The 27,902-nt window shown below is 45.5% G+C and overlaps 1 protein-coding gene across 1 annotated transcript; it reads left to right on the forward strand.

The window, feature by feature from the left end:
- Positions 1–230: 230 nt before the first annotated feature.
- ADAM19 (ADAM metallopeptidase domain 19) lies at positions 231–27,686 on the forward strand (the record flags this gene model as incomplete). Its single annotated transcript, XM_079542156.1, has 23 exons — positions 231–291; positions 476–558; positions 3,337–3,407; positions 10,689–10,767; positions 11,571–11,647; positions 13,565–13,757; positions 13,925–13,990; positions 15,156–15,227; positions 16,050–16,216; positions 16,980–17,064; positions 17,277–17,416; positions 18,997–19,174; positions 19,846–19,935; positions 20,787–20,982; positions 21,263–21,371; positions 21,849–22,053; positions 22,530–22,610; positions 23,207–23,315; positions 23,416–23,551; positions 23,745–23,811; positions 24,348–24,560; positions 26,681–26,827; positions 27,612–27,686. 23 exons carry the CDS (start codon positions 231–233, stop codon positions 27,684–27,686), a joined length of 2,700 nt encoding a protein of 899 aa, XP_079398282.1.
- Positions 27,687–27,902: the final 216 nt, after the last annotated feature.

Here is a 27,902-nt window from a genome sequence, read left to right on the forward strand (position 1 = left end):
TTGCTGCCTTTGCGACGGCTTTCTGTGCTGACAAAGGAGGGGAGGAGGGAGGGACAGGAGAGTCTTTGCATGAAAGCAGCCCGAGCTCCCACCGAGCACCCGGGGCTGGAGTGGGGAGAGGAAGAAACGGGCAGGAGCTGTAGGGCGGTGTTGCGGGTGGGAGGAGAAAGCCGGACCGAGAGCTTCTATATATGAGGGGTGCGGTGGCGAGCCGAGTCCAGCCTGGAGCCATGCGGGGCCGGGGGCTGCTCTGCGGCATCGCCCTCTCGCTGCTGCTGCAGCCGCCGCGCAGTGAGTGCGGGGACATCGGGATGGGGACCGGCGGGGCGGGGGGCACGAGTGCGTTCTGCTGCATGAGCCTCGGGGAGGATGGGCTTGGGATGGCAGGGTATCTATCTCCTCCTGCTCCCCTCCTCCCAGCTTCTCGTTCTCTATCTTGGTGCTGAGCCGTTCGCCTCCTGTTCCCTATCCCCAGGCGCAGAGGCTGGTGGCACAGAGCCGCAGCCCGCCGTGCTGGTGCTGAGCTGGGACGCGCTGCGGAGCCCCGGCGGAGAGCAGGTGGGTCGGGTGCGGTGCTGCTGGGCTGGGCGCCCCGTTCTACGCCGAGCTACTGCGGAGCGCTGCCAGGTGGAGGGATGAGGCCGCGGTTCCTGTGTGTGAGCTCCCACGGTGCGCGCTGTGTGTTCTAAGCTGAGCTCTGCGATGAGGCTGAGGCCGGCTGCGGTCAGGGAGCCGCTGCATCCCTCCCGAAGGCAGGGGAACGCTGGCTATCTGCTCTCGGCAGGCTGCTCCTTTACACGTGCATCCTCGCTGCCCTGCGCTGAGGCTTCTGATCGCATCTCTCTGACTGATCGCATCTCTCTGACCTACTTTAAAGCTTTGCTTTCACTGTACTGAGATGGATCACAGCTGTGAGGGTGTTTCCCTTAAAAATATATAAATAAACCCCACACAAATAAACAAAACCCAACGACAATACCAAAAAAAAAAAAAAAAAAAAAAAAAACAAAAAAACAAAAAAACAAAAAAACAACCAAACAAGTCACTCCAAAGCTCAGGTGCAGATCGTAGTGACAGAATGTTTTGTGTTAGAAGGGACCTTCCAAGCTTACCTACTCCAACCCAGGAGACCCAGCTGCTCAAAGTCCCATGCAGTCTGAGCGCTCCCATGGATGGGGCATTCACAGCTCTTTCAGACCACCTGTGTCTTGTGCCCTGTGTGAGTACAGACATTTCTCCACTTCTCTTTGCTCTCAGTGGTCTGTCTGCAGCCGTTCTGAGAACTGCTGGGATGTTGGACTTGAATGTCAACCACAAACCAACCACAGTTTCCTAGCATCTGTGCTGCTGATATCATGAAGGTATCAAATAATGAAAGGGGAAAATCCAGATGAGGTTGCTTAAACTGTGAACCAGAAGAAGGAAAGCTACAGCATTTTTGTAAAGAAAATTATGGCAGCTCCCTGTAGCTGTTGTTATTCTGGGCTTAATGTCCTTTCCATACGATAGGAATTTCTATAACTCCATTGTGCTGTATAAGGAAAAAAGCTGCAATGGCTTCCTCATGTTCTTAATTCTCTAAAAAATGTTCTTGCAACATAGGCTGAAAGTTTTGTTTCTCTCTGTTATTGATAGTGATACAAATACATCTGGACAGCATTTGCCTTTACATAAAGTTGCTGTGTCTCAGGGGTCTTACTTGGTTTGTTTCGAGCAGATTCCTGTTGGCTCCCAAACCCATGTTAGCAAAGCTTATGTAAAGCTGGGATAGTTCTGTTACGTGGCAATTAATGGACTCTGAAGCTGAGTGAAGGAAAGCATTATTAGTAATAATGATGAAGAGACGTTACAGTCACAGAGACACTCAAATCCCCTAGTGATGGGTGAGGCAACATCTTCTGCAACTGCTTACATCAAAACAGCAGACCCACTCTGTGGTGGACTGAGTGTGTAATTTAGTGGACTAAAACTCAGCCCCTTGGCATTATCCTTTGTTGTATGCATTAAGGTATTTAGTCGTTCTGCATCACCTGATGGAAAATGAAGGACAGATGAACAAAACCCAGAGTATGAGTGGGGAGCTGATGAAAAGAGAAGCTTGTAACCTGGAGCTGACAGAGTGATGCCCAAACATACCTCAGGGCTGACCGCCTTTTAACAGAGCATCCTACTCAGCCTTGCTTTATGTTGCTTTTGGTTGATCTGTTCTGCAGAATCCCCTCTGACACTCAATAAGGAAATACATCGGTTGACTGCTTCTCACTGGTTTTCATAGTTGGTTTGTTGTTTTTTTTTTTTTTTTTTTTTTCACACAGTTTAGGTGAATTGAGAAGTCTGTTCTTATCAGATGGCTTATTCATGCATTTCCTTTGAGAGGAAAAGCTCTTTCAGAAACCTGACTTCAGCTAGCCCTGCTTTGACAGGGAGGTAAACCATAAAGAAATCCAGAGGCCTCCACTTTGGGCTTCTGGCAAACATATTCTATCCTTGAATTATTTAATTAATATTTTTAACACTGCTTTTGCTGTCTGCACTGCTCCTTTCTATCAGCTCTAGTAACGGTGTTAACTTATCCAGCTGTCCTGCATCCTAGCTCAGGGCTGTGCTTTGGGCTATTTGTGGATTGCAGACTGGGGCTGTGGCTGCTGTGCTTGAACTCCCAGAAAAAGCTGCTGCCATGGTTTCTGCAGCCTGGGACTCACACAAGAGCAGCTGTGAAATAATGTCCCCCAGACCTCTAGGAATCTGAAGACATCTACAGGATCCTGTTGCCTGCGTCTTCCTGGCATTTCTAGGGTGAAAGGAATTTTGTGTAAATCTCTGAAAGAGGCATGATTCCTCTTGTCCTGAAATAGGCTTCTAAAAAAAGCTTTTTTTCAGCTGGGATGACAAAGGAAGCTTTGGTTAACTTGCTCATCTGTTCGATGCGTAAACCTCAGGGGCAAATTGAGATGTCCCATGATGCAGACCTGACCATGGTGTGCCCACAAATGGACTCAGTGCACACCAAGCACTCCAGCACCAGGACTCACTGCCACATCTGAGCCCATCCCTCCCCACAGCAGACTGGGGACACTGGCTCAGATGCAGCACCCTAACAGCACAGCCATGCTGCTTGCCAGATCTGCGTTAGCGTGGCTGTGCTGTGGGGATGCAGCAGTGCATCTGGAGCCATTGCTTCTCCTCTCCGGCAATGAAGGTTACAGCCTTCCCCTGTGGAAGAGGGCAAGGAGTGCTTTAAGGTCAGCTGCAATATCTAGGGGAACAATTTGTTTTTCTGGATGTGTTCATAGTGGTGATGATTCATGAGTAACAGGCGCTGTCTTTTGTATGCAGCATCCACTCCAAGCTGAAGTTCGGATACAGGCAGAAGGCCAGGAGCTCATCTTGGACTTAAAGAAAAATGGGTAAGTGTGCTTTGCTCTGCAGTTTGACTTGTGCTCACTAAAGCAATGAATAAGGATTACAGTGAAGTCAACAGGAAAACCTCCACCGACTGAACAGGATTTGTATAAAGGCAGGATGAGGAAGTACTTTTTTGGATGTCAAGGTTATCCCAGGTCTGAGTCCTCACTGGTGTTAACTGGGCAGTGTTCACTTCAAGAAAGCTGTCAGTAAAAAGCAGACTGTGACCTGGTCTGCAGTCTGGAACTTACATTTATATCCTAGTTCTTGCATTCACCAGAAGATGTTGCTGATGCAGAGTGCACTGTTTACCAAATGACTCACTGTGCCTCTAATGCTGTGATAAGAAGAGATGCTGCTTTTTCTTTCTTAGGACAAATGACCTGATAGTTTTTATTCCATTAGTGCCCTTCGTGCTGAAGTACACTGAAAATATGCTTTTGATTAACTGAAATGCAGCCTCCTCTTGGGCACGATCCAGCAACCACGTGAAAGTGTAGGGCATGATGTGCATGGAATCCAGCTGGCACTACGGGAGGGGAAGTTAAGTTGAAGGACCCTTGTCTGGAGGCTTAGCCCCATGTCTCTGGATTAGTTTCCAGTGCTGGAACAGCAGCAGCTGGATATTTAGCTGCTATAAGCTTGTTGTTAAGCAGTCCACTTGTACTGTTAGTGTTTTAATTTTAAATTGATCTGAAGAGTTATCTATAGAAACACAACCCAGTGTATGTCTACTAGAACTAGCAGAGGGAATATTTACCTTCAAATAATAACCCTTCCTTCCTATATTTTAAATGTGTTGCATGGACATCCCAAGCACAGAGCTTAGGGGCTCAGCTTTCCCCCTGAAATAATCAGAGGATCTTTTCATGTCTGTCAACAGTATGTGATCCTAAATTATATTTGGGGTGTCCTACAGGAAAACCAGATTTTTCTTGGCACTGTGTGCAGCATAGACTGATAGCTGATGCAAGGAATGTGTATCCTACTGGGTGCTTTTGGTAATAGAAGCTTCTGGTATAAAAGCTACTGGGAATTTCAGAGCTGCAAAACCTGGACATGTTTCCCATTCAGTTGTACACCTGTGTAGAACCATACAGAACAAGCCATCAGTTATCTGTATTTTGGCATCTCTCAGCTGGGAAAATAGAAGTGATTAAAGAGCAGGCAGCATAAGCACTGCCAGTTTGGTCCTGTGTAAAGCAGGGAAAATATCTGTTGCAGGTGACAGTTTCAGCAGTGAGCTGAACCTGGAGGCAATGAGCCTGTGGGGGTTTCCTCCTGGTGAGAGGCTGTTGGTTTTAACATTTGGCACTAACTGCAAAGGTGAATTCCCTTCTGGCATGGAAGAAGTGGGGTTCCTTCCAGAATTATGTCACTGTGCTGGTGACGAAACAGCCAGGTGCCTGGTGGGAGCAGGGCTGGACTATTTCCAGCGCAGGCAGACTTGTTGCTGGTGTTGGTAAACACAATGATAAGAATAAAAGGCTTCCATTGTGTTTATTTCCTGAGATGTGTTTTCATTCATTGAGATGTGTATACACAGACTGAAGTGCACACACGCTTCCACTGCAGGATCAATCCCTTTACAAGGGCTGCAGAAATAGGGCAAGTGGTTTGGACCTCTTATATTCTGTGGAGAATACAAATGATTCACGGAGAGCAGCACTTCATGTGGGAGACTTTCCAGTTCTCAAGTCCTTGTTCAGGAGATGTGATGGCACCATCCCAAAATGAAGGTCTGTGAGCATGATTAGGCTCTGAGAGCCGCCGCTTCCCAGACTTGAGGGGGTGCAGAAGTAGTTCAGGGACTCTCAGTCTGAAAGAGAAATGATGAGGCAGAAGAGCATGAAGTGCATGGGAGCCCTGTGGATGCTGTCATCATTAGCATCTATAGAGCACTTATATGGGAAGTGGAGGAATGTCACTCCTCACTGCAGTCCATGGGGTCCAGCATGGAGCTGCTCCCGGCACCCAGAGCTCACACTGGGATGCTGAGTGATGACAGAACAGGGATTTCTTCCCTAAAGGGTCTGTCAGGCACCCAGGCAATGCAAGAGAAGCTGCCATTCTCTACTGGGGTCCATCCCTTTGGAGCAGTCTGAAACCTGGCTGCTCTGGTTTTGTGTTCCTTTGACAGTGAGTGTAACAAGTGCGTGGAAGTTACTTGGGACTTTGTGAGTCAAGAAGATCCTCAGAGTTCTGGGTCATTTCACTGATCCCTGCAGAGGGGCTCCGGAAAGCCGGTAGGTTAGGTTGCATGCTTCTTGTTAATCAGTCCTTATGGAGAGATGAAGGTGATGAAAATGATCTTGCTTTGGAAAAGTGAGAGAAAAAGCCATACAGATAAATCTTTTGTTTGTATGTTTGTTTGTAGGGACGCAGTAGCTTTCAGTGAAACAGGCTGCTGTTTCCAATATGTGGAAGAAACGGTCACATTAAGATTGTGATTTCATATTCAATACAAGAAGGACATGATGTTCATCTGCAGAGTGCAACACAGAAATTATTGCATATACTTCTTCAAAACTGAGCACAGAACTGAGTTTTGAAAGACCACCACACCGTCTGGGTCTGGGCTTCATATATCTAAGAATACAATCATTGCATTAGCAGTTAACGTAATGTTGCATTATTTCCTGTTTGGGCACTTATTACAAAGAAGGAACCATGCCGCAGTTCTAAGTAGAGGTCACAAAACCATGTCATGTTTCTGAGGAACAACAAAAGTATATCCCCTGAACGACTCACACTTCTCTTAAGTGACCCAAAGCCACGTCCTGCAGCTGCAGGACTGGAAAGCTCAAAGCTGCACAAACAACAAATATATGGAAAGATGCCTATAAAACAGCTTTAAAGTTGGCTGGGGATTGGGAGCAAAGGAATCTGAGTTGCAAACATTGGATGAGAAGTGACTTAAAGGCATTTTTTAATAAGAAGCAGCTTTGAGTCAAGCGTGGAGGGGATGCTGAGAGTCTTGAGTGTGTGGTAAAGCTGCCTGGTGTGAACCTTTTCTTCCTGGCCAAGGGGTGACCTGATATTTGTGCAGCAGAAACTTGCGCGAATTTTTTTCTCACCTAAATACCATAGAAATATGGAACACAGCTGTGTGTTGGCTGCTGCTCTCCTGCAGCATCCGTGGCTGTGGGGGGCAGAGCCTGTGTGGGGCTGGTGGAGATGTGCAGAGTTTGCATGAGGACAGAGCCAAGAAAGCCCAGAGCTCATCTGATCAGGGCTCTGAAGCAATCCAGTGATTATTTGCTGGATCTGATAAGGAGCAGTATCACTTCTAAGCTCTTCTGACCCCATCCAGGTAGCTGATGATTGCACCAGCCCTGGTTGATGCCCTCAGCAGTCTGGTAATGGCTTTGTATGTCACTTGTGTGTCACTGTTTCCTGCTTGTTCTCATTTCCAGGGCCTCCCTTCCCAACCGAGCGAGGAAGAGGGGAGGCTGCTGCCCACTCCCAAGCAGGAAGGATATATGAGATTATTCCACTGATGGGCTACACACTGTCAGTGTCTAATAGGTTTCCTGCATGGGGGGTTAAGGGTTATGTGAGAGAGGGAAATAGAGTTTATCCTGCTCTGCTGTCTCTTGGAGTCATCAGAAAAAGAGTGGTGGGACGTGGGAAGCCGTCGCTGCTTTTCAGCCTTCTGATTCTCCTGGGATATTCAGTGATTTCTGTGCAGTGTATGGAGGAAGAGGAAATTGAATCCTTTAACTTTTCTCTCTGAATCATTATCAGCTAATTTTCTATTTATTTTATTTCCTTTTTCCTCTCCAGGCAAGTTTTATAGTTCCCATTGGGGGTTATGTGGCAAATTTTGCTTAGGTCCTGTAACGTGATTTACACAGCGAGTGTCAGATGATGCAGATGACAAAAGGGGATCGAAAGCGCTTAGTAGCTTGTGGTGTTCTCCAAAACCTTGCAAATAGGTGTTTTAGTTCTACTTCAAGGGCTGGGAATCTACTTATTCCCTTCCAAGCTGCTGCTGTTTGCACAATAAACATGATCTCAGATATATCAGCATAGCTCCTGAGGGAGGGAGCTTAAGAGCTCTATGATTTTTCTGGATGAGATTTACTGACACAAAGAGAAAACTTTTGGAGTTCAGTGGTTTAACAGTGCCAAGTTTTGGCTAAAGAATTCCAGGGAGGTGAAATCCCTGATTTTTCATTAGTGATGGATACAGACAGCCGGCTCTTTGCATTGTCAGGGGTGACATTTTGGAGGTGTTTGTGATGGGGTCACTCTCAGGTTCTCACAATAAATCCTGACTTGAGGGAATGTTTGAAGGGCTGGGAAGTGAGGAATCTAATTTCCTCTCTTACCCTACTTGGATCCTGCTGAAAGGCAATGGAGTGGGACCACAAATCATAGATGGAAATCTGATGTCTCAGCTTTCTTGGGAGAACCAATTCCCTCCACCTCCAGATGCTGGCAGCCAAGCTGGACAGATTTATGGTGATTTGAGGAAATGGACAGGGAAAAAAGATGTCAGAAGAATTGGTGTTACTTACAAGAGCTTCCTGGATTTTTCTTTTTTCTTTTTTTTTTCTTTTTTCTCCCATGTACTGTTTTGGAGAGCACTGGGGTGCTGCCTGCTGAGGTGGTTGGGTTCTTCCCCAAACTCTCTGCCATTGCCTCATGTGTGAGGTGCCCGGCCTCCCTGGTGCTGTGTATTGGTGTGGTGAAAGGGAGATGCTCTGATCAAGAACATCAGCTGTAGGTGGTCATGTGCAGAGCAGGGTTTTGTTTCAAACAATGATATCATTGACAGCCGGGAGTGGGTCCAGTGCTGCTCCACGCCAGTCAACAGCAGAAAGTCTCGAGCCATCTGTATGCTATGGCAGCGAGCCACTCGTGCTTCATTTGGCTTCCCTGCTTGGATTGGAGCTGTGTCCCAGAGCATTCTGTGGAGCAGATCCTTCCAAGACACAGGCCCTTCCACCCGGAGTGCTGCACGCCGAGCTGGATCTGGGGCAGTGACTGATGTTGCCAGAGGTCGGTCGCTATGGGAGGTGCAGTGGTTGCCCTCGGGCACCCTGAGAGCTCCAGCAGTCCGTGTGGCTGCAGTTGCTATCACAGCTCTGCTCTGCCTGCTTTCCAAAATCTGCTTCTCCTCTGAGTTCATCAATTCCTCGTGCTGATAACCCCACTAATGACCAACTCCGTGCTTTATGATGTGTGCTAGTGGTCTGCCAGCTGTGCGAACATCTCTGAGGCCTTTACATGATGTTATTTTCACATTCAAGATTTACAGGCATTCAGTTTTATCTACAGCTGTTGCAGAGGTGGGCTGTGTAACAGGAAAGAAAAACCTAATCATGCTGTATTTTTCTATACTTTTCTCCTCCGTCAAGGATCTAAGTTCTGTGCTCCTATGAAAGCAGTGAGTTGGGTCTGTCAGCATTCAGAGAACTGAGCTTCCCTGGAAACCTGGCAGTGACTGTCCCAGAATTTTGATAGATAAAAGCCACTGCTAAGGTTTTGGGTGACAACATCTCACTGATGTCCCCTGTTTACCCAACTTGTACATATGAAGAAGAGGAATGAGCTGGACTGGTGCGCTGTGAGACGTGAAGGATTCTTTTCTATTTGTTTATGCTTTGGTGGTAAATTTGATGCTCTCTGAGGAAGTGAGCTGGGCTGGGAGTGGACTTTCACAGGCTGGGAGGTTTAGTCGACCCCTGAGGGTATTGCAAGATGTCCTGTTGTCTTTCCTCTTTCCTCATCTCCCTCCTCCCTGCAATGCCCTGCTGTGCTGGAGCCACAGGGCTCTCCTGTTACAGCAGGGAAAGGCCTTCAGAACATAAGATGGCACTAATCAGCTGGAGGGGCCACATTCCCAGCACAGCAAATAAATACCTCTAAAAATGCAAGCATCCCCCCCATGTCTCTAAAATTGAAGGTAGGAAGAGATGTGCACATGGCGTGTGCTATATGCCTTTATTCCGTGCCCAAAAAGCCTGGTGCTGAGTGGGAAGTGGAGGGATACATAAGTTGTGGCCATCAAAATTCAAAGCATGGGGGAATTTTATGGTGCTGGAAAAGAGAAAAACTAGCTATTCATAGTGCATGCTTTCCAAGAATAAAGGAGCAGGAGGCAAACACAGGCATGCTTGTTTGGGATTTAAACAAGTAGGCTGTGCAAGCCCCAGCTACTGGAAGAAATCTACAGGCTGTAGATTCTGGCTGTAGCAGCACAAAGCAGATTCACATTGGTTTCATGTCTGCTCTGAAGATGACAGTCTCTTACACAGACCAGATACCTGCCAGAACTCATTGCTCAAGGCAATTTCCTGCCAGTTAATGCAATCTGTTGATTAAACATTTGTTTCTTGCAGCCTCATGCTGAGCAAGCTACTGCAGTCAGGGAGATGAAGGGAGTTCTTTCTTGTGGGATGGCACTTCAGGGCTTATCTTTAGTTTACAGATTGAGATAGCTGGAAAGCAGTAATTCAGCCTTCTGGATCACTGACAAGATCTAGTGATGGGAATTAGCACATCAGAAAGAAACCAAATGAGCCTTCCTGGGCTACAGTGGCCTTTGGAAGTGGAGGTAAAAGCCGTTGAATTCTTGACACTAAATGCTGTCGAGTAAAATGATGGCACATGATGGCACACGGATCTGTTTGACACGAGGCTGCTGAGCAAGTGTGCTGCATAGATGGGGCACGCTGTAGGGTTCTTCTCCAGTTTTGGAAATGAGGCTATTGTTTAAAGGAAAGGAAAAACTTTTAAAGCTGTGTTATACTGCTGCTGAGATAGACACAGGATGTGACCTTCTTGCTTTGGCCCAGATTTTGACTTACTGTACTTTTTTACATCACTGTTTAGAAAATGCAGATGTTTAAAAAAAGAGGGAAGGCTGTTTCCTCTGGAATCAGGTCAAAATACTTACTATTCAGTGCATAGGAGCGCCTTTTATAGGCTTTTGGCTTGATCTTGGGCTGAAGACAGGGACAATATTGTCTGTACAAGGATGACATGATCAAATTTAAATGGGGGAATCAGCAGTTTCCTAGGACAAAGATGTGAACTGGCCTCTGGGCAGAAGTTGCAACACAGAAGCAGATTGGTTTATAATTGTGTTCAGATTTGGGCACTGGAGAGTCAGAGTGACACACACCAATGCCCAGATGTGTCCTGAGCTGGCTTCAGTGTGCTCAACCTAATTCCATTACACGTGGGCATAACTTAGCAGCACAAAGGAAACCACACAGTGCCTTGTATCATTCAGGGACTTTTTTTTTCTCCTTTTCCTCCTGCAACTGCAGAGACCTGTTTGCACCAGGCTACACTGAGACTCACTACAGCCAGACAGGACAAGCACGGACCATTCCTCTGGCCCACACTGTGAGTACTGACACCTGCAGCTGAAGGGGAGGGTGGTCTGGCTTTCTGACCTGGGGTGTTCCAGCAAGAAAGCATCACCATCATCAAAAAATTGGTAAAAACAGCTTAGTGTATTGCCTGTACTCTGGTGTGAGAGAGCCAAGGTCAACCCCCAGGATTGTCTCCCTCTCTGGGTGCTGGGGATTAATTCATTTCTCCTGCTGCTCATGCCCTTGCTTTTAATTCTCCCACTAGGTGCTTCATGCTGGGAAGAACCCAGCCCGAGTAAGTTGGCTCTGCTTGAGTAACAACCCTATGAATTACTGCTCTCACGCTGCCTTTGGCTGATTTACCAGCAGTGAGCACGCAGTGGCACAAAGATGTGCATTGGTTACAACATAAAAAATAGAAGACAAAATCCCCATGAGATCATTTTTATTGCTGCTGCCCCAGGGCAAGGGGGAGGGCCATGGTAGATACATTGGCATTCATGCCCCAACTCCTCCTGGTCCCTACTAGAGGCTGCCTTTGTTCTGCGGATGAGGACTTGCTGCTGTCCATGCTGTCACACATCTTTGAGGGCTCGACCCAGGGCCAGCTGCCACCAGCAGTGAGCTCCACTTACCAGCAGCTCCGGGTCAGGCTTCCTGCTGCAGCTATTCGAGGTGCATCCTTGGGGATTTAATTGAGATAAATGCCACGTGCAGCAGAAAGAAAGCAATTACAGGAGTATTGGCTGTACTCAGCTGGGACTTATTGATGTCTAAATGTAATGCATGTCAACCATGAATTGGATCGCCAACCTTTGCCCCTCTGCCTTGCAGGAGCACTGCTTTTACCAGGGAGTGGTGCGGGGCAGAAAGCACTCCAGCGTGACGCTCAGTTCATGCCAAGGGCTGCGGTAAGTGCTGGGGCAGATCTGCTCCCCAGGGTCTTTCTGGTCAGATGGGCCTGTTCTTAAATTCTACCCCACCAGAAGTCCTGGGTGTCAGAGGAAAAGCTGAAATCTGGGGAACACTGATGACCACAGCTTCCTATACAGCTCCCAGATTGCTTCCCCCTCTGCACTGGCAACATTAATCCATACATCAAATAACTCCAACTTGGATACCTCTTCCATTAAGTGACCTAGGACCGTGTCCCTTATGGAGGCAGGGACAGGGCTTGCCATGCTGCAGAAACCAGTTCCTTCTCCCAGCCTCTGACAGCTGGATGGTTTTCATGTTCTGGGGGCAGCCTTCAGATCTGAGTTTCCTCCCATCAGCCCCATTTCCTCTCCTCGCTCCCTGCTTTCTCCCTGGGTGGTGCAGGGTTGTGAGTTATGCCTCTGAAACCTTGGCTGTGGTAGTAATGGAGTCTCTGGCAGAAAAAGGCAGTCTGTATGTGTTCATTTACACCAGCTTGGGGTCTGTTTCCTAAATACCACGTGCACTTTATTGATATTAGCGGTCATCTGCCCTCGAGAGCTGTGGGACTTGGCCCAGCCAGGAAACAGCCCTTGCCAAAGCAAATCCCAGAAATCTTAAGTGGATTTACAGCAGGCCAGAGAGCCCATGGAGATAAACAAGGCAGTGCAGCCACCTGTGGTCTGCAATAAATAACTGAAAATCAGACACAGGTGTGTTCTTCTGCCAGCCTGCATGTTTCCCAGCTCTCCCCTCCAAGAGCAAGGAACACAGCTCTCCGATGCATGTACAGCTTTCTGCACCCATCAGGCCACTATCTGGGGGTGTTAGGTGCTCTGAAGCCCCCCCAGATCCAGCACAGAATCTGTCCCTGTGCAGGAGATGTGACAGCATCCCAGCACGAGGTGTTATTATGCTGACTGCATATTGCTGTGGTTTCAGAGGGGCTCTGAGTTGATTTGTGGCTTAGGCTTTTTGGGAGCAACTGGTGGAAAAATGGGGCAAAGGATAACAACAGCTTCCTGCTTTCCTTGAAGCCACGTGGCTGCACTCACTCCTGTAGCCATGAGATGGAAAAAAAACAGGCATATGAGCTGTGCCCCTGGGAAAGCACTTTGAATATGATCCTGGCTCACAAGGAAAGCACTTTGCAAGATCGCATGTATTATTTATTACTCCTTTTGTAACACTTTTTGTCAGGCACTCTCTCCTTTGAGGGTGAAGCAGGGTTTCTTTGCAAAGGGGTGCTGTGTGGGGTGGTGGCATGGGATGGGCAGACAGCTGGAGAGGATAGGGCTGTGTGAAGACATGGGCTGTTTGGGGGACAGAGACTTGTGGTGCCCAAAAATGGCATTTGCTGTAAGGGAAAAAAAAAAAACATTATTAATTGTTAGATGAAATAAAATGGGAGAATATCTGTTTTGTTGTGGCATCCATTACTTGTCCACATCAGTGCTTTTTTTCTTATACAATAAAACAGAGAGGGAAATGAAAGGGAGACGAGGAAAATCTGCAAAATGAAGGAGACAAAAATGCTGTTTCTTCTATTGACAAAAAAGCTTTTCATGTTTTCAGGCTAGTTTTGTTGCAGACAATTTTTTTTTTTTGATCCACTGAAGGAAAAGCTATACTTAAAAAAAATAAAAAGTAATAATAACACAAAAATCAGGCCTTGTTGCAGCACGTGCACCAATAACCCTTTAACTGATTGTGAGAGCCCATTTGAACAGATTATATGAAAACCAATGGATCACTATCTTCTGAACTCAAAATATTCCCATCCTTCTGAATAAGTGACCAGCCTGGCATGGAGAAATGCTTCACCAGGACCAGCCAGGAATACAGCAGCAGGATTTGACTCTATTTGCTGCAGTAGTAACTGGATTTCCTTCTCACTGCTTCCATTCCAACAGAGGCCTCATTGTACTGAGAAGCAATTGCAGCTATGTCCTGGAGCCGCTTCCTGACAACCCAGACCTGCACCAGATCTACAGGCTGGATGATCTGAGGATGCCAGCAGGAGCCTGTGGCCACCAGGACTCCATGGCCACAGCCAGGAATTGGCTTGGGGACTTTGCAGCTGGGGTGAAATTCCCCAACCACAGGGTGAGGAGGGCTTTGAGCATTTCCCAGCTCACTGCTGTAACTCAGTCACACCTTGAGGACCCTGTGTGATGGGGTGGGGTGAATGGCTGGTGAAAAATAGCCTGTCAGTATGTTTTATAAGAGTTTCTTGGGGAATGTTGGGGAAATAACTTGTATTGCTGCTGCAGGTGAGGCGGGAAGCTCTGCAGGCTATGAAGTATGTGGAGCTGCTGCTTGTGGCTGACTATGCAGAGGTAAGGAAGGGGGTCCTGTGCCATCACTTCTGTCCCCTCTGCTGCCTCCATTGGCCCGCCTTGACCAGCAGAGATACAGGCTATGACAGGGATGAAGGAGTAGGTCTGGGACAATTCTTGTCTCCCAGGGTACCAGTGATCCAGAGTAGAAAGATCCCACATCTCTGTGGACATTTGGGAACTCCTTCACAATCCTTCATTGAGGATAGGAGGGATGGCCTTCAGCCTTGGGTCACCTGGGTGTTTCCAGGAGAGATGTGCATCTATATTTAATCTCTAGGGAAGATAACTAAGATTATCATCTGCTTTGAGATCTTGTCATGTATATAAAAAAATAATGACGACATTTTCAGGGCTCCAGATGATCAAATCGGGCTGGAAGAGGCCCAGTGAATTCAGCAGTCCCTCCCTGTCTCCTGAGTGGATTGCATGCCAGATGTACTTACTGACAGTAAAACCTCACAAAGGAACATCGGTCATTTAATCTCCAGCACAGACTGGACTCAGGCTGATCCTATTCATAATTTACAGCTTGAAGCTCCAGCAGTGAAAGCCATGTAGTGCTCTGTGCTATAATTTATTCTGAACAAAAGTGGAGACAAAATCTGTTTTGATCTCCTCTTTTAGGCAGCAGGATGATAGGGAGACTGAGAGAACATGTTACACCCAGGAACTGCCATATGTTGTTCACCATTTTGTTATGTGAGCTGCAGTAAACACCCTCACAGTGTAGCTACACTTCACTGCTTCCCTTGCTAGGAGAAAAATCCCAGCTTTTGCAGTCTGTTTAATAGAAACCTAAATATTTTGCAAATCCTTAAATCAAAACACTGTTTGCAAAATTAACTCATTATCAGGTAGTTTAATAGGCAAATTTGTTCTTTTTGGCTGTTACCATGTATTGTACCTGACAAATTTCCTGTTACTTGCATTTGGATTGCTCCACTAAGTTCCTACCACCCCTGGAAAACTACCCCTGCAGTGGGATGCCAGGGGTGAATTCTGAAGATACATCTACAGGTGGGCTTACAGTCAAATGTACAGCAAATAAAGGCTTTTGAGCATCAGTTGGTAGTTACCCTCTTATTCCCACATGCTTAAACACATTTCAGCTCTTTCTAGTTGTCGTTGTGCCACCTGACACGGACATGTTTGTTTTGTTCAGGTTCAGAAACATCATTTCAACATTGAAGCAACAAGGCTTAAATTAGTGGAGGCTGCTAATTACGTGGATAAGGTGAGATTTGGTGAGCATGAACTTGGGGAAATCAAAGCCCATATTGTGCATTATGAGAATTAATCGTGAGGGGGAATATTGTCTTCTTGGGAGAGAGAATAATGCTTTGGCAGCACTCCCCAGTGGCTCAGGGAGAGATCATTTTTCAAGTAATTCTCTTGTTGGACATCAGGGGTGGGGTGAGATCTCCATTCCTCACCTTGGAATCAGCATGAGCATCTCTGTATTTTAATGCATCTCTGTATTAACTATGTTATCTAAATACAGAGGTTGACAAGGAGCTAAGGTCCCTTCTTTCTCTTCAGCTCTTTTCTCTTGTAGAAAGCCTCACAAACAGAGCAGGAAGGAGCCTTCAGAGCTCATCTTTGCAGTGGTACCCAGTGCTGTTGAAATAAACATCACAGCTTTTCAGATCTGCTCCCTTCATGCTCCCTTCAACTCCTTCCTCCTCCCCCTTCCTACCCTGCCCAGGAAAACTTGTCCTATTTGTACTTGACGTGGGCAGCAGATTACTTCCTTCCTTTTTTCAGGGATTTTGACATATCTCAAGATTAACACGATGTCGGTCTCCAGTCTTTGTGTTTTTCTAGATTATATCTCTGTCATTCATTAAAAAATGCATCTCTAGTCCAATCCAGTTTAGTTTAGTGGGTGGTGCACTTTTCTCTTTGCAAATTGTGATGCATTTCCAGAGAGGACATCATCTCTGGATGTGTGTTTCGCTAGTAGCATTTATCAGTGCTTACACACAAGGTCTAAAATGCAATAAAATTAATCAGTAGTGCTCATTTTGTTTTTTCTTTTCCCTCCTATACCTATCAGTTTTACAGGTCCCTGAATATCCGGATTGCCTTGGTGGGGCTGGAGATCTGGAGTAATGGGAACAAATGTGATTGCACTGAGAATCCTTACTCCACCCTGAAGTCCTTCCTGGCCTGGAGCAGCAAGGAGCGGGTGTACAGAAAGCATGATAATGCCCAACTAATCACGTAGGTTTATTTCACCTGAAATAAGCTGTTTCTGAAAGTGTGTTGAGTGGGTGGGAAAGCAATATTTGAGGTTATTATTTTTTTTCTAAGATTCAGAATGGAAAATTGAATGCTCAACTAACATTAAGCTTTGGCATGCAGAGCAATTTCAAGAAAATCTGAACCATAAGCAAGATCTGTAAGCACTTTGTAGAAGCTGTCCATCCCTACTTCACCCTGCTGAGATACAGGGAACACAATGGTAGGAGCTGGCTGGGGATCTTGCCTCACCCTGCTGATCTCATTACAGCCAGCAGTAGCTATGGCCAGCAATGCAAATGCCATCAGAAGAAAAGTCTGCAGCAACTCTCAGACCTCCCTGCCTCTCCCATGCTAGTTTATCCTTCAGAAAATAATGCTGAATCAAGCAGTAGACTTAAGGTAAATTAGATATTCCCAACTAGTACCAAACTAAGAATCCAGAAATATTGTTTTCTGTACCTACTGCAAAGCTCAATCGAGGAAACTTTCTTCCACTAAACAATTATACGAAAAAAAAAAGATTGGCTAATTGGTCCATAAAGCAAAGTATCAGTCCATGAAAATTAGGTCCTAAAGCTTTGTAGCTCTATTGTAATGTTCTGTGCTTGAAGGTGGTACTAAAGAAAATATATTCAACTGACATGTACATTGTACAAAGCTTGGGGCTGCAGGATGCTTTTTTTCTCTGCCTTGCCTTCAAGTGCCTCGGTGCCATTTTGTGGTCTTTCTGGGTTGATTTTAGGGGTGTGCCCTTCCAAGGTACCACAGTAGGTTTGGCTCCTGTGATGTCCATGTGCTCAGATTTCCAGTCAGGAGGAGTAAACATGGTAAGTTATTGCTAATGCCTGATGTGATGTTTCTTGTCAGCAGTAAATACAAACAATAGATGCCTCCTAAAGTCCAGGAAGAAATAGGCAGCAATACCTTCAGTAGATGTCTTCCATACATAACAGTGAGAAGTGCCTCTCACCCCATTGATCCAGAGGTACAAGGAACAGGCACAAGTGACATGCTGACCTGCCTCTTTGATCTTGCACAGGACCACTCTGATAATGCCATTGGTGTTGCTGCTACTATCGCCCATGAGATGGGCCACAATTTTGGCATGAATCATGACTCATCTGGCTGCTGTACCACCCGTGCAGAGGAAGGAGGCTGCATCATGGCTTCTGCCACTGGGTGAGTCCCATGGCCTTGCTGGGAGATGCAGAGAGTTTGGTGAGAGCTAAAAATTCAGAGTGAAGTGGACCTGTTGCTAGGTGCTATAGCCAGTGTGTTTATAGAGACAATAACTGCTGAGCAAACACTAGTTCATGTGTCAGTTGTAATTTGCAAAATTACCATTGAATTTATTCCTGTATGAGTTGGGCTTAAGTGTTGGAGCAGCATGTGGAGCTCTAAGCTGTTATAGAGGCAAATTTTCCTATCTTCTGTCCTAAGAGATGGTCTCAGGGTCTCTCTAATCCCTTATCTCTGAGTTTGTGCTTCCCACTGTGTCCTACCAAATGATCTATCACCCAAAGCACATTCAATACACTTACACACACATATCCTTCTCCACAACCTAAGCTGGCTATTGCCAGCAAGCACAGAGAAATGAGGGGTGACCAGAACATGTTTGGGTATGTCACCATGGTGTTTCATTTATGTGCTGCACAGAAAAATACAAAGGTAGTTGATAGGTTTTTTTAAAGCATCTCCCAGAAAAGATAATTTTGTCTTTTATAACACGATGAAGAAAAGAAATACGATTCCTTCAGGAGAGAACTGATCTTATTAAAAGCACAGTGACGGAGTTATACTTAAACTCAGGAGACATGAAAACAGATCCATTGCTTGTTGTCATCAGCATACGGCTTGGTTTCAGTGAGCCATGGAAAGCCATTGAAAGGGAAGGAATAGATCTTCTTTGGAGAAAAGGGAAGTGGGTCATTTTGGAAACCCACAGGAATTCCAGAGCTCATTCTGGATGAGGAACCACGACAGCTTCTGTATTTCAGTCACGTAAAAATGCTAGCCAAAGCCATTCACTTAAAGCCATGTTCCTTATTTCCCCAAGTCTTCCTCTTTGGCAGTTTTAAACAAAATTGTCTCAATTAAATGCCTTTTTTTAATGAGAGCTGTTTCCTCCAAATATGGAAAAATGTTCAGATGAACATTGAAAGCACACTGGCATATAGGAGCTATTCAGTGCAGCACATATGCATACATGCATGGTCATGAATAGAATGCATAGATTCAAGCACAGTTGCAAAGAAAGTTCATAATCCATGCAAGAGAACATGTTCAAGTCCTTTGCAATGAGCAGCAGAAACAAAAAAGGAAACATTATTTTCAGCAGCTAATTTCACGAGTGGTTATTCATGGTCCAAGTGCTGATTTTCAAACTTTAGAGCAGAGGTGTGAGCCAGGACTTCAGTGCTGAGCAGGTAAGGACTGCTGTCCTTGTCAGCAAGGACAAGGTGAAGTCTAACTCAACGTGATTTTATTTTTTTTTTCCCCCAGGAAAGATGGTTTTTAAAGGCCATTCCTTTACTAGAATGTTTTGAGGTGCAATCTCACCTCATTTCCAAATGAAACCCAAGTGGATCTCAATTTGAACAGGCACACAAAACCGCCATCCACTTTTATACAGTTGCATAGATTTAAAAGGAGTGGTGTTCTCTGGCACTGTTAGGACTGGTATGTGATCACTTTTGGTGCTCTGAACCATTGTCTGGATCTGTCGTGATGTTTTTCTGCACTGTGTTTATATTCAGGCACCCATTCCCCAGAGTGTTCAACCAGTGCAACAGGAGAGAGCTGGAGAAGTATCTGCACTCAGGTGGAGGGATGTGCCTTTCCAACATGCCAGATACCAAGAGAATGTATGGAGGGAGGAAATGTGGAAATGGCTACTTGGAAGAAGGGGAGGAGTGTGACTGTGGAGAGGTGGAGGTAACAGTTGTTCTCATTGACCTGTTTGGATTTTAGTTGGGACACAATGATTTTATTATATACTTTGCAAATGCAATTATGTGATATGTAAACAGCTTTTGTTTGTGCAGGAGATAAGCTTTTCTGCCCTGTATGTAAATGTATATGCAATGTAAATCAAGACAGTAAAGTATTGTATCTAAATTTATATTGCACAGCATAATGTATCCTGGAACTCAGGGGTGGTACAATCTGTGCTAAAACAGAGGTGATGGAAAGTGCATTAAAAAAAAAAGTGATCTTGCAGATCACATTTTCATGTGTGTAGGCAAAGTGCACTTCACCTACAGCTTCATTCTCTGTAAAGATGGGCTTCTCTCTTCTCATAGAATTGCAGTTTGCTTCTCCATATCCATACTTTGACTAGTAAGTCAAAGTGGAGCTGCAGCCCAGATTCAGCAGAGGTAACGATCTCAGCCTATAGTACCAATCCATCCAGCAGAGAACATTAATATGCAGTAGTATAATCCAGCAAATGCTGAGTTTCAAGAATATACTGTGGAAGAAAGGCTGATCCTCTGAATATTATTTATCTTGTGTGAGAACAGATTAGTGTCACCATGATGCTCTGATGAATTCTTGTCCTGAATTTGCCTTGTGAACAAACCATTCTGCATCCTGCTTTTTTCCAGGAATGCAATAATCCCTGTTGCAATGCCAACAACTGCTCCCTGAAGCTGGGTGCTCAATGTGCCCACGGCAGCTGCTGTCATGAGTGCAAGGTGGGCTTGTTGAATTTTCCTAAAATCTTTGCAGGCATTTGCACAGCGGTGTGTGTAGATCTGGTCTGTGGTCCCAAGGCTGTAAATGCCCTGCAGGACAGGGCAGACATTAGGGATCACACAGTGCTTCTGTATCACTGGAGCTTGTGAAAAATAGTTTTTGATTTAGGAGCCAAAGACCTTAAGGTTTGACCTCAGATTCTCCAGAATGAACATAGGCAAATATTTCTCTTTAGTTTATTTAATGTTTGCATATGTATTGCATGCTTTTAGTGACCTATCCTAAGCAGGTGAAAAAAAAATTTCCAGGAATCCATTTGGACTCTCACTTCTTTCACAAGAGACTTAAATAAACCTCCTAGACGTAATTGTGTATGTCTTTCCATCTGTGTGCATGGTAAACTCATAGCAGCTGGAGACAGAAGTTGCATGTTAGGAAAATGTCTCCAGCAGTGATGACAGACACTGAAACACACTTCCCAAACAGGGAGGATTTTTAGAATAGATTACATAAACATGTCAGAAATGGTTTGGGTGAATCAGATTCTACCCCTGTGTAGAGAGAGGTGGATCAATGTCCTTTTGAAATCTGACAACCTAATTTTCTCTGCATGCTCTCATCCTTACCTGGGAAAGGGATATGGTCACTAATTTAATTGCACACAGCTCACTCAGTTAATGAAGTTAGAGTTATTTGGATCACTGCAGACCTCAGAAAACCTAACATAAGGTGGAGAAGGGATGAATACAGTGGGATTTTTTTTTTTAATCTACAGAGAGACATTGTGCAGACATGAAATCATCAATAAGCCAAGCCACAATTCCATTTTTCCCCCTTTGTATTATTCTAGCTGATGTCTCCAGGAACTCTCTGCAGGGAAAAGTCAGGACTATGTGACCTCCCAGAGTACTGCACTGGGCAGTCACCGTTCTGCCCCTCCAACTCCTACCAAATTGATGGGACTTCCTGTGAAGGAGGAAAGGCATATTGCTATAATGGCATGTGTCTCACATACAAAGACCAGTGCTTGCAGCTGTGGGGGCCGGGTAAGGACACGACTTGCAGTGTATTGTATTGTTTTTGGAACATACAATATTATACAATATCCTGCTGTTATGCACTCTGTGTATGGCAGTAGTATCTTGCATCTATATTCTCAGTGACAAAACCTGAGGAGGTTTTTCTCCTGCCTTACTCACTTGGAGGAGGGAACACAAATTTCCCATGCTCAAACCATGTCAGATAAATGACAAGGGAGTGGTTGGCACAGGGTGAGGTGGCTGCCAGGTCCCACAGGAATCAGCTACGTGAGTCTCTCTCATGCAGGAGCATGGCCAGCACCAGACACCTGCTTTGAGAAAGTCAATGCTGCTGGAGATGTCTACGGGAACTGTGGGAAGGACGTCTACGGCAACTACAGGAAGTGTGAGAAAAGGTAGAAAGCATGGCAGCTGGGAGTTGCTGTCTGGAGAAGATGTTTTTATATGTTACAGAATTACGGGCCAGTAGACTAAAATGAGCCTGCTTTGGTTTCCATCCCTCTCTCACACCTGGGAAACCAGCTGTTTCCTACTAGGGCGGACTGGAAGCATTAACTTGAGCATTTTTCCCTACCTTTTGCATTTTAAAATAGATACTTTTTCAAGATACAGGAAAGTAGGATTTTCAATTCTTTAAGCTGAAATGTAGCTTTCTAACATGCTCTATGATTTTGCTGAAGCTGGCCTACCTCCAGAGACAGTGGTAGATGCCATCAGCACCCATCAAACAATAGTGCTTGACCTGGCTTTTGGAAGGTGCTTGCTCTTTTGCCATTGAGCAATGCCTCACACTTTAATTCACATGCAAAGCTGAAGCTTGCAAAACATTCATCTAACCAGAAATAATCACTTAGCCTTTCCTTTGAAATCAGAGATGCTAAATGTGGGAAGATCCAGTGCCAGAGCTCTGCTTCCAAACCTGTGCTGCCCAATGCCGTGCCCATAGACACAACTATCTCCCTGCAGAGGACGAAGGTGAGATGCCGAGGGACTCACGTGTACAGATCTGAGAATGAAGAAAAGGAGATGCTGGACCCTGCCTTGGTGCTGACAGGAACAAAATGTGGCAGCCATCATGTAGGTACAGTTCCTGCTTGCAATCGTTTGTGGCATTTCACGGTATCACTTTCCCATGTGGAAATTGCTTTGTGATTATTAAGGCGCTCATTTTTTTGTTGTCTAATGTCTTTCCAGGGGATTTTTATGTTTGTCAGAAATTAATTTCTTAGGAGTTTCTGAGTAGTGGAAGGTATACACCACAGGTCAAACCTTAAGGCTTTCCTAGATGAAGCCTGAGGCCAAAGCAAAACCCAGGGGTTGCTAGCTGGCTGAGATTGTTTTAGAAGTGAGACACACAATTAGAAATCAAGACATTCAACAGCTTCACAGGTTTGGCCACATCTGTGTCGCAAGTTACTGGCTTCTGAGCTCCTATACCTCTCTCTGATATGTGTTAGCTGGGTTATAGGGTAGTGGTTGAAAGTTTGCTTAGGCAGCTATTTGGTGTGTAACTTGATGAGCTTATATTGAGTTTTGGGATTCTTTCTCTGCAGGTTTGCTTTGAGGGACGCTGTCAGAACACATCCATCATCTTTGAGTCTGAAAGCTGTAGTGAGAAGTGCAATGGCAATGGGGTAGGTACCTCCTTTTTGTCTCTGTTCCAACCTGAAGCAGGATGGGCTGCCATTCATCTGTGGATGGTTGTTTGGCTCAGTTCTGATACCATCCCTAGGTTTGATCTGGCCTTCTGCTCCTTAATTATTAGTTTGCACCTATATTTTGTGATTGCATTTTCTGGTCTAATCTTCACGGTCCAGTTTAGATTTAATTTAAAATAAATTAGGAAAAAAATAATCAGGCTTAGAGAAAAGCATAGTAAAAAGTCTTATTTGGAACAATTTATTCCAAACTTTGCTCTGCTGTTCCCCACAGAATGGAAAGAAAAGGCTGATGAGAAAAATTTTAGAGCTTTTGCTAGTGTTTCTAGCACAAAACATCATCACCTCTCCATTGGTCCATTTAGGCAAGAAAGTGGTAAACATGCAGCATTGTGTTCCTTGAGTAGCTCAGGAAGTCCCAGGATGTGCCTGACAAAGAGCAGGACTCACCCCACCGTCACTCCCTGTCTGCTCCCTCTTATATGGTCCTTAAGGTTATAGGAAGCAAATAGTAGTTGTTGCACAGAATCAATTTAAACACTGCACTGAGTCTCTGAGTATTCCTGCTCCAGGTCTGCAACAACAACAAGAACTGTCACTGCAACCCGGGATGGGCTCCCCCATTTTGCAACAAGCGTGGGGACGGAGGAAGCTTGGACAGTGGCCCTCCATCACCAGAAGGTGAGTGGGACTAACACTGTGGTGGCAATTCAGAAAGACTTGGGATAGACTGGGAACAGAGGATTTCCCATTTAATTTACTGTATGTTCTTGCCTTTCAGGCTCTTCAGCAGTAGTGATAGCTCTGGCCATCCTAGCTTCCATTCTTCTTCTCATTGGAATCATGCTTTTGTTCTATTATCTGAAGTGCTGGAACAAATTTGTCATCTGTTCTCTAAAGAAGGCTCCACAGATCAGGTAAATAGCCAGTGCTGTGCTTTGTCTGCTTTTACCCACCCACAGAGCAGAAATCACAGTGGTTGCAAAGAATATAACTGTTACATTGCTGTAGTCAGTATTTACTTCTCATTCTTTGAAATATAGTAAAATACAAAAAGAAAGGAGAAAACACATCCAGTAAATAACTTTTTTTGCTTTGTCTCATTTTTAGCGACGCCTCTGGAAATGGCCATGCAAACCCTGCCTTCAAATTGAGAACCCCCCAACAGCAGAGGAAGGTAGGGGCAATGTCACTTCCAGCTCCCCAGGAGAGCTGCAGCTGACTTGCAGAGTGGGATGTGGTTCCCTCTCACACTGCATTTGAGGGGTGGTTTTTCCAAAGGATGAGGAAATCAGACAGATGTGCACCACAGCTGAAAGTCAGTGGGAGCTGAGTGTAGCATGTATCTCCAAACATCTCCTACAGGGAGAGAGGTGGCTGCATGTCTGTCCTGGTGGATCTTCTCTTGTCACATCCCCTCTTTCAAAACTTGCAGAAATTGCAAGCTGTGGAGTGATTTGCAAACATTTATATTGCTAGTACCTCTGTTAGTCTATTCTCTTGATTCCTCTTTCTGCTTCACAATTCAAAGTTGTCCAAGTACATGTAATCAGCACCTACTAGACATATATAACATACAGCTGTTGCAGTCAGTATTTCCTGCTATGTGGCTCAAAGGTCTTGTGCAGACTCTCAAAATTATAGCAGAGAGTGAAGAGGTTGTTTTGAAGCAGGCATAACCTAATTTCTGGAATGCGTGGGTCTTCTGCACAGGTGATTGGCTTCCCTGAAATCCCCTCAAAACCTCCTCCCCAACCAGCTCCTTGCCTCCAAATTAACATGCAGCAGCAGTCTGCCTTCACCAGCTACAGCTATGGTACGGGAAGTCCCGCAGGACCGGTGCATCCAGCACTGGCAAAGGATGTGCCCCGGCGGACACCCCCAAGCAGGCCAGCACCTCCAGCTCCCAGATCCCCCCCCTCTCAGGTATGAAGTTGTGTTGCTGTTCTGCAGGTGTGGTTTGGTGGGAGGCTTGGTTTGAGTGAAGCGTTTTTAACCAGATGTGTTGGTGGGATGTGGTTATCCCTGGTTCTTCTAGCTTTGTCATGGAGCCAGAAATGATTGCACTGGGTGCTTAGCATGCACAATTGCTTGTTGTTCATTTCTCTTTCTGACCAACACCTGGAGTCAGGTAGTCTGGATCATAAAGTAATATGTGCCTTACCAAGGTCAGGAAGCAAGGAGCCGTGCAGGTTTTTCATTAGGATAGCATAGCATAGCATATTTCTGTTTACCATTTGCATGCATTTTATTGCCTGGAAAGAAGCCCTGTGGAGATGACCAAACAGTGATAACTCTGAGGCTCAGTACCAAGTACAGGATCTCTATTCCTTCAGATAATCCTCAGGATATATTGCATTTGGCCACTGCCTTGAGAGCCTTGCGCAAATAGATGATGTTTCTTCATTTCAAATCAGCATAAACTGGCATTTAAACTATTCACAATTATTTATGTCTTTTTTTTTTTTTTTGGAGGGGGGGGATGGTCAGTATCAGTAATCAGTAATCAGTATCAGTAATCAGTAATCAAATAAATTTTGTTACACACAAAAGACATAGAACACATTTAGGTTTTTATTCTTTATTTTTATGGAGCAAAAATGGGATCATTAGTATGTTGCATGGGAAACAAAAGGATTAACTCAGACTGATCCTGTCTTATGTGAGCATCTCAGCCACAAGGTTACATTGAGGTGTTTAAGGCAATAGGGTTTTGGTTTACTTTTCTTGCTATAAGTTTTATTCTAGAATTAATAGATTCCACATACTGTGGAAAAACTGCAAATCACTCAGACTGACTTAAGCCCATCTTACCAAAAAATCTCCTTCCTAGCTTTACTAGGGTAGGGCCTGCAGAGAGGGGCCTCAGCTACAGGGAAAGCAGGAGGCTGGCTCCATGGCAGCCTCTCTAAAGGATATAGAAGAAAATGAAGCCAAAATTATTTTAGTGAATGAGATTTGTTTCTAGCTCCATTGTTCCTATGAGCAGCCAGCACTTCGAGAGGAAAGAAAACTAAAACAAAAGCAGGAAGCTGACTCTGATCAATAAGGAATAGATATCCTTCCCAGCTGCTTGTTGACAAGTTCCTCACCGTCTCCATTGTGTTCCTTCTCCAAAGCATCCAGTCTCTTGATGTCAGATCTACGCGATGGGACACTTGTCCTAGGGTTTTGAAAGGCAACCTTCTCATTTTTGGATTGGAAAAGAGCCACGAGATCCAGAAGATAGAGAGGAAGTCATTAATTTCACTGTTAGCTAGTGTCAGTGTCCTTCCTAGACATTTACAGTACCTACCAGACTTGCTCACTTACCATTCCTATAAGAGCTCTTTGGATCTGGTGCTCTGCGGGGTTTTTGCCTGCCTCATCCCTCCTGCAGTCCTTGGAGAGCAGTGGATCCCCAAGCATTGGCTGATACAGCCACTGAGCATCATGTTTATACATTGTCTGAGGAGACGGCAAGGTTTTTGGGTGCCCTCCAAGTTGTGAGCACAGCTGTGTTTATTAAACCAACACCTGTAAGCCAGAGACTTAGCATAGAAACTAAGCAACAACAGGCAGACAGCTCTTATGTGGGTAACTTCTCCCCAGGGTATATTTTATGCTGAAATTCATTAGACAAATGGAAAATATAATGCTTAGAGTATCCTATTAGGGACAGCTGCATGCACAAACAAAACAATAACACTGCAGGTGGAGGTGGGCTGCATGTTTGTCTATGGGCACACATGTGCATGCACATACAGTTTACAGTCACTGTATGACAGTGCCTCCCATGCAATCTGTTAGGTCCTTCCTGCTTTGCATTGTGCAGCCATTAGATTGTGCTGTTTCTGGGGTGAGGCCCAAAGCAGAAGCCTCACGGTGGGCAGCTGTGTACACAGCCTGCAGTCTCTGACTTCCCCAAAATTAAAAACAGGTCAGAAATACTTGCGGCCACATTCAGAGGCCCAGGCCATGTGAAATGAATGTGAAAACGTTATCTCTGCTTTCAGGTTGGCTATCTCTCCAGTCTGACAACTCAAAACTGTCTTTTTCTTGTGCAGGACATTTCAAGGCCCCGGCCACCACAAAGAGCCTTGCCAGCCAACCCAGTCCCAAGCAGGTGCAGAGCACGGCCTGGGGACAGCCCTGCCATCCCACTGCCTCCTGCTCGGCCCAGGATCCCAGGACAACTCCAGCCTGCAGCAGAGGTGGGCACCGATGGGGAGCAGCAGAGCTATTTGGGGAGTAATCTTGTGCAGCTGTGGTGGATGGCAATGGAAGGGCTGCTGAGTTGGTGGGCTTTGCTGCATAGGCCTCTGTTTTCTCTGTTCCCTGTTAAGCATTTGCTGGTCAAACAATACACCTGGTCCTAATTCTGCAGCAAAACTGACTCACCCTCAATGGAATCAGGCTGTAAGAACTGTTCAGTGCAGGTGCTGTAAACAGCCATGCCATGTTCTGGAATAACTGATTCACTTCTCCACGTCCCTGGGCACTTCCTCAGGTTAAGCTTTCTTGTGAGTGGGGCAGAGAGAGTGACACAGAAATGTAAGTGAAGAGCAGCAACTCAGGGAGATCCAGACAAGGCTTGAGGACCCCAGAAAGGATCAGAAACCTCCTCCAGCCTCTCCGATATGTTTTCCCTCTGGAACATTTCCCAAAATAAGGACAACGAATAAGAGTCTTTGAGCAGCTTAATTAAGCTTCCTGCAAACTGAACTCTCTAGCAAAAAATACCTCCACTCCACACATCACAGGTGCTACCTGCAGCATACTTGAAGCTAGACATCAAAGTGCAAATCCTGCATGAACATCATCATGCTATGGGCAGAAAGTAGCAGTTTCCTCTGCGACCCTTTAGGGTGAATGTGCAGTGTGAGTGAGAACAGCCTTCCCCTCGCCTGCTGTTGCATTAGAAAAGGTACTGAGCAGGATTTTCTCTTTCATCTATGCTCACTCCTCTCTCTCCTACCTCTTTTCCATCTCATTCAGAACACTGGTGCTAGGACAGCTGGAGCAGCAAACATGCTGAGAAGAGGACAGCCAGGCTCCAGTGCACACCCATGAATGTGCTGGCTCTGATCTTCAAGAAGGACTGGATGGCCTTCATCATCCAGAAATTTTTTCATTGGCCATTAGGTTTTTTTCCACTTAGCCTTATCTGTTTCCTATGTGACTCAAGAGGCTGCAGGCAGACTTGGCAGGAGTGCACCCAAGAAGCGAGCCGGTACATGCCAAGCTGAAACCTTCTCTCTGTGCTAATAGCCTTTTCTTTATAAGGAC

Source organism: Tetrao urogallus, assembly GCF_951394365.1.
Source record: "Tetrao urogallus genome assembly, chromosome: 14".
In the NCBI taxonomy this organism is placed as follows: Eukaryota; Metazoa; Chordata; class Aves; order Galliformes; family Phasianidae; genus Tetrao; species Tetrao urogallus.